Genomic DNA, 9529 nt, shown 5'->3' with positions numbered 1-9529 from the left:
ATTTTAAAGCTAAGATTAGAGAACACTTCAGTGTCTGATCTCCTCCACAGCCCCTAGTTAGCATTTTACATACTTAGACAGGTTATGTCCCTACGGGTCAGAAATTACAGATTAATGACCTGTTTTCCTCTTGCTGCGTACCATGAAACGCTTTCCTTGCCTGCGACCCTGGTGCAGGAAAGCCCTTAAGTATATTCTTAATCTGCTCTGCTGCTGGACTCTGTTCCCGAATTTACGCCTCTCTACACTATTTTCTGACTGTGTCTCCCTGCAGAGTGAAGAGCAGAGGTTAATTTCTTTACATATTAGGAGGGATTACTCTTTGCAACATCTAGAGCCAAGGCGGTGGCCCAAATATTAAGTCACTCCTTTAAAAAAGCAAACCCAGAGAATCTAAAATATTTATTTGTACCTACTAATTTTATATCATCAATAAAAGCTCTTCATTGCCAGCTGAGCCACCATGAAATTTCTCCAGCTGATCGTTCTTTATTCTGTGAGGAGTAATAAAGGGTACTTTCATATGGTAAGAAAAAGTATGTCACTCAAAAACGTTGTGAAACAAGTACAAACAAAAACTTTCACTTTTAGGAAGGTGAAACAGTATCCTAGAACTGGTAGTTCCAGTGGACTCCAAATTACGCACTCTTTGGAGGGAATGAAATGTCTGGGAAAAGGTATTTGGTCCTATCACCTTATTTTCAAAACTGGTATTTTATAAACAAAGGGGCCTTAATAAATTTATTAAATGCAATTAAAAGTTGGTGGGTTTTGGGTTTTTTTCAAATTAAGTACACTGGCAAATATTATTTTCATTTCTTTGATTCTCTGTGCAGTTTTATGTGGTAAAACCTTTTTTTGTAGACCAGAAGACATGTAGGAGTGGTATGCTAAGGTAATTTTCAGTGGCTGTGAATGATTATCAGTACTGAAAACCTCATCAGATTCACATACAGAGGGACAGACAAAAACAGATCTTCTATGTGCCTCTCTGGTTTACAGACCTGCTTCTGGGAAAACTGTAACAACAGCCATGCTTCTCTGTGTAGCTATAGGAACAGCAAACGTTCATGCCTGGCCAAGAGCATTGGTCATTCTGTTCATAAGCAAGGTACAGTAAAAACCAGCTTTGTGCTGACTGCCTAAACCAGAGGCAAGAGGCAAAGCAGCAAGGGGAGAAAAAAAAAAATGGAGATGAGGAAGGTGAAATCATTTGTAAGGTAGTGGATGACTGAAATAACCACAAACCCATGTCCAAACTGCTAATAAGGTTTGAGCAACCCAGTGTTCCCCTTGTCTGGTCCCGCTGTCTTGCTAAGGAGAAAACAAAAGGCCAATATGTGACAAGAGATTATGTGTTTCTGCACCAGTGAAGTCTGCTTTCCCCAGAACGACAGGCTTCTCCAGAAACCCCGCTGTTGCCACACAGCATCAAGAAAGGAATGGTGACTTTTGTCCAAAACAAAACTTGTATCTGGCGATTTCTGTTTTTGTGCTGAGTATTGCTTTGGCATAGAGCTATAGCAGCTTTGTAAATTCATGAGTACCACTTGTGTCATGTCTTAAGCTTAAAAGACCTCTTGTTTTCACTAGTCTGTCTACAACTTTTGTTTATTTTTCAAATATTTTCTCTTTAACAAGCCACAACAGAATCCAGTGCATATTATCTGCCCCAGACAACCAGAGGTAGAGAATATCTGCACGCCAGCAAGACCCAAGAAGGCCTGCCTTGGGCAGAAGGCAATTCCTGACAAGCAAAACCCGTTAACAGATTTAGCCTCCCTTACGCTTGGCCTGAATCTGTTCTGCATGCACTAAAATAACTGCACAGCACAGAGCACTGGAGCTACTTCTCCCAAGCATTCCTGAGGCCTGACACGTCGGCTCTGCATCTCCCACGGCTGCACACGTCAGGCGGGCACTGGGGAGCCTGTTACCGCTCCAACTCATCGTGTTGCACAGAACATGGAGGGCTCCCTGGACAACTGCTGTCTCCCACCAGCCGATATACTCAAACCCCTCTGGTGACAAACAGTGCCCGTGACCTGAAACCGAAGAGTTTACTGGGGAGCGCACATCACCCCCACAGCTCCTTGTCTTCACAGGGTCCATTTGCCATCTCTGTAGTGCCCACAAAGCTCGAGGCCTCACACCAGGGCCAGAAGCCGTGTAGCCCTGAGAGGAGCTTGTGCTCTGGGAGCAGGTCGCAGCCACCGAGCGCTGCCCAGCCATATCGGTTGTGACAGAGACCACGGCGTAGCCCCCCAACAGCAGAGGCTTCCCTACAATCTACTACCGGCAGCACAGCTCACGTGGGAGACGCGAACAGGGCTGGTTATGGGGGGCGCAGTGGCGGGTTGAAGTTGGCAGCCCTGGCCCGGGGCCCGCGGGGCTCCGGCCCCCTCACCAGGGAACGCCCCCGGGTGCGGGCTCCCGCCCGGAGCGGGCTGGGCGGGCCGTGCGGGCCCGGCGGGGCTGGAGCAGCGGCTCGGCGCCGCCGGAGCAGGTGGCGGGAGGAGCAGGGGGCGCGCAGCGCCCGGCCCGGCTCCAGCTCCCCGCCTCCGGCCCGCTCTGCCCGCCGCGGGACGGGGGGGCGGCGGTGGAGGGGGGGGGTCCCCGACGGCCTCTATATAAGCGGCTGCAATGGCTCTGCCGGCAGAGCCGAGCGGTGCGGCGGGGAGGCGGCGGCCGGGACCATGGCGACGGGCGGCGGGCAGGGCCTGCCAGCCCTGCTCCTCCTCCTCCTCCTCCTCCGGCTGAGCGAGGCAAGTGTGGGGCGCCCGGCGGGGCCGGCGGGTAGGGGGAGCCGGCGGCCGGGCCGGCCCTCCCGTGACCCGGCCCTCCGGGCCGTTTTGTCCCCGCAGGTGAGCGGCCGCGAGCCGGCGTGTCCCCGGCCCTGCGGCGGGCGCTGCCCGGCCGAGCCGCCGCGCTGCGCTCCGGGGGTGCCCGCCGTGCTGGACGGCTGCTCCTGCTGCCTGGTGTGCGCCCGGCAGCGCGGCGAGAGCTGCTCCCCGCTGCTGCCCTGCGACGAGAGCAGCGGCCTCTACTGCGACCGCGGCCCCGAGGACGGCGGCGGGGCCGCCGGCATCTGCATGGGTAGGCTGGCGGCGGGGGGGCGGGGGCCGCGGCCGCCGGGGCTGCGAGGCCGGCGCCCTCCCCGGGGCGGCGGGGAGACTCTGGGGGCCCGCCGCGGTGCCCCGGGGTGCCGCTGCCCGGCTGCGCGCCCCCTTCCCTCAGGGGACGCGTCGGGGCACCAGGGCTGCGGGCCGGGGCTGCCGCGGGCGGGGTGCGGGGTGCGGGGAGCGGCCGCCCAGGGCCGGCAGGGCCGCCTGCCGCGGCGCGTCGGGAGCGGGCGCCGGGTGCCCTCTGCCTCAGGGAAATCGCCTCCGCTTTTCCCGCTAGTGCTGGAGGGAGACAACTGCGTGTTCGACGGGATGATTTATCGCAACGGGGAGACGTTCCAGCCCAGCTGCAAGTACCAGTGCACCTGCCGAGACGGACAGATCGGCTGCCTGCCCCGCTGCAACCTGGACCTGCTGCTCCCCGGCCCCGACTGCCCTTTCCCCAGGAAAATTGAAGTCCCTGGAGAGTGCTGTGAGAAGTGGATCTGCGACCCGACAGATGAAGTGATTTTGGGAGGTTTTGCTATGGCTGGTGAGGAAACTAAAACTAATTAGCACAGTCAGTGTGAGGAGGAGGTGATACCATACTGGAAATACCCATGAGGTTGCCAAATTTAAGACACGCTTGTTTGTTTGGTCATTTTTTTCCTCATTTAGAGTCACTAGTAAGTATACCAGTGGTTGTGAGTAAAGGCAGAGCTCAACAGGTAAAAGAAAAGATATTCAAAGGATGAATTCAAAGGCAGTTAACTTGAGATGGTTCCCAAATCTGAACTTGCTCTTTATCTGGTACAGGGTAGTTCTGTGAGTGGGGTAAACCAGGGGCAAGCCTCCAAACGTTTCCCCACCACCACCAAAATCAAAGCTGCAGTCCTGCTAGTTGCTCTGCAAGAACACATTACATCATAAATACTATCTAACAGCTTAGTCTACAAGAGACTTTTTTTCCCCCCCCTAAATTCCCCTGCTATTACAAAGTGGTCGGTATGGTAGCTAAAATGCCAACAAATTCCTGCCTGTCTGTACTCGAGCTCTCATCATTATTATTGGCATTAAAAGCATTACAAAGTACTTGGAGAAGAGTGGTTATAAACACAGTGCGTGGATCTGAAAAAAATACATCCCATTCCAAAAGCAGAACTCATAAAGTGCTTTTGTGATTGAAACAAAATACGTAATATTTTCCCCCTGTTTCTTAGGGAATTATGTCTCCATCCCCTTTAAATTAGTCTAGTAGTTCAACATGAATTTTCATAAGCTACTTTTACAGAGAGTTGAGGACACTGCATTCTCTTCCAGTCACTGCTCTTTGTGGTCTTAAGCAGTTAGTTATGCTGAAACTCAGCTAATCCATTTGAAAAACAAGTAAGGAAGGATCCAGGAAGAAAAGCCCTAACAGCTTTTCAGAGTGCTATGAAGTGTCAGTTCTAAGGCACATAAAGTCTAAACAAAAAGCTTGCCACCTTTCTACTGTCTTTTCCTTTTCTTTGATTTGTCTGGCATTGACGGGCTAATCCGTAAAATGCCTACAGATGGATTATTTGCATTCTTTCTAGCAATGGCCATCCTTCTTTGGAGGCCACCTTTTTGGAGCTTTACCATGTAAAAGGCAGAAATGCTGTTGTAAAGGAGGTTAACAGCAAGAGCTGTGATTGACAGCTCAGTCGTGTTGCCTCATTCTGTTTACTCCTGTGATAACGGTGAAACCAAACGCTACACTTTACAATATTTGCATAATACAGCTTAACACTGCCATGGGGGCAGGACAACGATCAGAGTTGCCTATAGCTTTGAGTAGCTGTGATAACTCCTGGAAATCGTTTACTTCCTCCCTCCCCACCATCACACTGGCCTTAATCTGTCAATAATTGACAAGATTGGGTGACTTTATGACTCTCAGGGTAAAGGCCTTTACTTCCATGCTGTTTATTAGTTTAGATAAAACATTCAGCCTCTCTCGAGTCATATCTAATACAAATACTTCCATGACATATCTTTAAAACAGATTTGTGATGTATTTCCATTGTAAAGAGTGGAGAATAAAGAGTCGTTCCGAGTTCTAAACTGGCTGAAAAATTGGCAATAATTCTTCCAGCTGTGGACTTGAGTGAACCAAATCTAAATGCTTTGCTGATTACACTGATAGGCACCTTTCTGGTTTTAGATGTAGGGAGCTCATAAAAAGGCAACTTTTAAAATTCCTAAATCCTGTCAAAAGCATGTATTTTGGACCTTCTCTTGTCTTATGTGTTCCTTCCCAGATATGGCAGAGCTTTTATTTAGATACTGGCTTTTTGCATGAGGTTTTCTTGTAATAAAGTTCTGTGGGGTTTTGTCTCCAGCCTACAGGCAAGAGGCCACACTTGGGATCGATGTGTTGGATTCAAGTGCCAATTGTATTGAGCAGACAACAGAATGGAGTGCTTGTTCCAAAAGCTGTGGAATGGGTTTTTCCACCCGTGTTACCAACAGAAATGAACAGTGTGAGATGGTGAAGCAGACACGGCTCTGCATGATAAGACCCTGTGAAAATGAAGAGGCATCTGATAAGGTATGCTGCAAAGAATGGCAAGAGAGCAGAGTCTCTTTAGCTGTAATTCCAAGGTTGCAATATTATGGTCTAGAATGCTCCAGATGCAAATGTACATAAATGCACCTTTTAGCATATGTGCAGCAAGCCCAGCATTTTTTGTAAGCGTTAGACTTGGCATGTGCTGCCCCTCCAGCAGGTCAAGGGAGATGATTCTACCCCTCTACTCTGCTCTAGCGAGACCCCACCTGAAGTACTGCATCCAGCTCCAGGGCCTCCAATGTAAGAAGGACGTGGACCTGTTGGAGCGGGTCCAGAGGAGGGTTGTGAAGATGACCAGAGGGCTGGAGCACCTCTCCTGTGAAGACAGGCTGGGAGACTTGGGGTTCTTCAGCCTGGAGAAGATAAGGCTCCAGGGAGATCTTATTGCAGGTTTTCAGTACCTAAAGGAGGCTTATAAGAAAGATGGGGACAGACCTGTTGCCCTACAAAAGGGCAAGGAAAAGGGGTAATCATTTTAAAATAAAGAGGGTAGATTCAGACTAGATACAAGGAAGATATTTTTTTTTTTCAATGAGGGTGGTGAAACACTCTAACAGGTTGCCCAGAATGGCGGTAGATGCCCCATGCAAGGTCAGGTTGGACGGGGTTCTGAGCAACGTGATCTAGTTGTAATCACATCACAGGGTGGTTGGACCAGATGACCTTTAAAGGTCCCTTCCAACCCCAACTATTCTATGATAATCTGAGTCGTCCCAAAGAGACCAGATGTATTGCACGTGCAGACTATCTTGGCAACTCATGCAGGCTAACTTCTCCCACAAATGCAATTGTACTAGCTGCATGTATACTTCAGAGTTGCTCCAGTCATGCATGGATATGTCAGACTTCTAGTCTGTTGGGCATCTGGAACTGCAGAGGAATGTGTGAAATCCTGCAAAATCTTCTTGGGTAAATTAAACCTTATTTTATGTTTACATTTATGATGCTTTTTCCAAAAGCAAATCCGACACTGACACTTCATGGCAATAAATGTGTATCTTGGGGAGCTGACTTTTTTGCTGCTTTTACACATCATGCAAGTGTTACTGTCAGGGAGAATAACATGTAGCTAGGTGAGAGGGCTATCACTTCATGTAATGTTCTGAGCGTCGGAAAGCATTGCTAAAGCCTTTGCTGAATATACTGTGGGGTTTTAACTATTGTGTTTTGAAAAGGATATAAAACATTTGGGAACAGTTGAGGAAACTAACAAGAATGATCAGAGGTCTAGAAGACATGTTCAACATGTTCAGCTAGGGGAGAATAGATTGAACTGAACTTTTTCTGAATGCAAGAGAACGGAGATATGTTCTCATAACTGTGTTCAGATATTGCAGCCTGTTCGGTCTGTGGGAGATACAAGAAAGGGTGAGTTTAGAATGCATAAAAATTAAGACATGAGTGAAAACCTTCCAAGCAGTAAGAACAGTGAATTGTTAGGATTGTCTGGGGCAGACATGGAGTCTCTTGTCACTGAAGACTTCCAGGGACAAGTTAGACAACCATCTGTTAAGAATAACATGGATAAAGCTCATCCTGCCTTGGGTCACAAGAATGGGCTATTTTGAGGTTCGTTTTAGCTCTCTTGTTTTCCCCTGAATCTAGTCCTGTAACTTGCTCATTTGGCTTCCTGGTTCTCTGATGGAACTACACTAGCCTGAGTTTTCCAGTGGAGTATAGTTTGATAATGAATGTTGGTTTGGCTTGTCTCAGATGATAAGAGTGGGCTTTAATTATTTATCATTTATTACTGGCCCAATAACACACTGGTGTGAAAGGACAGATCTTGTAGGAGTTACCTGTAAGTAGCTACTGAAGTAGATGTAGAGTCTTAACACTGTTGAATGAGCAAAGACAAATTCCAGTTTTCAGAGTAGACCTGTATCCTTGCATGTCACTTTTTAACTGATATCTGTCTTATGCAATGATACATCTAATGTGTCCTCGTATTTCTTTTAGAAAGGAAAGAAATGTATCCGAACAAAGAAGTCTTTGAAAGCCGTTCGCTTTGAATACAGTAACTGCACTAGTGTGCAGGCATACAAACCTCGTTACTGTGGCCTCTGCAATGACGGGCGATGCTGTACCCCACACAACACCAAAACAATTCAAGTTGAGTTCCGCTGTCTTCAGGGCAAAGTCCTAAAAAAGCCAGTGATGTTGATCAACACCTGTGTCTGTCATAACAACTGTCCTCAGAGTAACAATGCTTTCTTCCAGCCGTTAGATCCGACATCTAGTGAAGCAAAAATATGAAAAGCATAAATTAGGTAGTGCAAAAGGTATAAATAGTTTATATAAAACTTGACCCACAATGAATGTAACAGTAGCACATGTAAAATATCTAAGATGTTTTTCGATACAGTCTAGGCGCTTTCTTTTTTCCTGTAGTTTATTAAATACCTCATTTTACATTTTTCCCCTACAAACGTCTTCTATTCACTTGAAGGAAACTTTGTACCTTGGACAGAGCCTTCTTTTTTTCTTGATGATGGCATACAGATTACAAAGTGAACAGCTAGACTTCCTCCTTGAGTTAAGGGGATCATGCCACGTGTTTCAGTAGCTGTAAGTCTGGTCTCTTTAAGAGTAATTAGATTCCTTGGGGAATGCATAATACTGTATCACATAAGCTTCCAGGTTCTTAACTTCACTTTGCGTATTGCGTATAAACACTTAAACAGTGGGGGTTTTCTCCATTCTAATGAAACTCTGTTTCTGATGACAGTAAAAATCTTACTGATGAAAGTGTTGCACTCCTGTGTCTTATAAAATACCTTCTGTCTATACCTCCGGCTTTCTGAGGATTAAGTTTGCCCATAGCCACTGCAGTGATACAACTAAGATCTCTTTTCCTGAAGCATAGCAGATTGATAGCTGACAGTAATTAGATTTCTCTTCGGTAACTTCACTAGCAGTCTAATCCAAAACCCACTAAAGTCAGTGTCTTAGGAGAACTTGGTTCTAACTGATGTGTGTCTGTAGATATAACTATTTGGATGCAAAAATAAAATTTCTGTAAATTCCTCTAAAATACTAACTGTATCATATGGTGCTTCATTTCTTAGAAAGGTGTATATGTAAATAGAAACTGTATATATTGTAATATAACTTTACTAAGTAAATAAACTTTATGTGATTCAAAATATTTTTTCCCAAAGTTGTTTTTCTTGAACTACCGACTTTTAACAGCTAAATGCAATGGGAAGAACAAGGGTCTGCCGACTCCTAAAATCAAAAGACCTTATTTCGTGATGTTCTTAGTGTACCTCATCCTGATCACTGCCCTAGCAGGTGTGCAGGAAAGGATGAATAATTTGTGAGACACTTATTAGAAGGGAGGTTTATTTCAGAGTAAGTTAGCCTGGGAGATAGGATGAGGTAAAGAAAGTTAAGTTTGGATGTGGTGTGAGCTGAGACATAGTGGTAGTGGGCAAGAATAATTAGGTGATTTGGACTTCAGGTTTGGGTCTGAAGTACTAACAAAGTATTTAGTTGGGTCTTGCATTTCAGCCTCACAAAAGCAGCCTGTGACCCTGCTTATGCTAGATATTGTATGGCAATATCCCCAAAGAATCTAGAGCCTGAGGGTGGCAGTTTCGTGTATGTTAAAACATGTATGTGACAGGATTGTTTGTCAAATAGGTCATAAGTACAATTGTGCAGACGTTCAGCTGCCTAGCCTGTGGGACCAAACTTAGCCTGGTGTGTGTCTCTCTGCGTTAGAGATACCAGGGCAGTACTTATGCCACAAGCATTCTATGACCATGTGGTAGGAAACAACTCTCTCATGAGAAAAAAAAAAAAAACAAAAACAAATCTCAGCATTTTTGGC

General features: G+C 46.6%; 1 protein-coding gene across 1 annotated transcript; it reads left to right on the top strand.

Moving 5' to 3' along the window:
• Window positions 1–2499: 2499 nt before the first annotated feature.
• CCN3 (cellular communication network factor 3) lies at window positions 2500–8841 on the top strand. The gene is made up of 4 exons (XM_037381961.1): window positions 2500–3096; window positions 3403–3654; window positions 5465–5673; window positions 7654–8841. The coding sequence occupies exons 1-4, from the start codon at window positions 2697–2699 to the stop codon at window positions 7948–7950; spliced, it is 1158 nt and encodes a 385-aa protein (XP_037237858.1). The 5' UTR covers window positions 2500–2696; the 3' UTR covers window positions 7951–8841.
• Window positions 8842–9529: the final 688 nt, after the last annotated feature.

The sequence above is a fragment of the Falco rusticolus genome, chromosome 3, assembly GCF_015220075.1.
Source record: "Falco rusticolus isolate bFalRus1 chromosome 3, bFalRus1.pri, whole genome shotgun sequence".
Lineage (NCBI taxonomy): Eukaryota > Metazoa > Chordata > Aves > Falconiformes > Falconidae > Falco > Falco rusticolus.
This window is presented reverse-complemented; position numbering and strand designations above follow the sequence as displayed.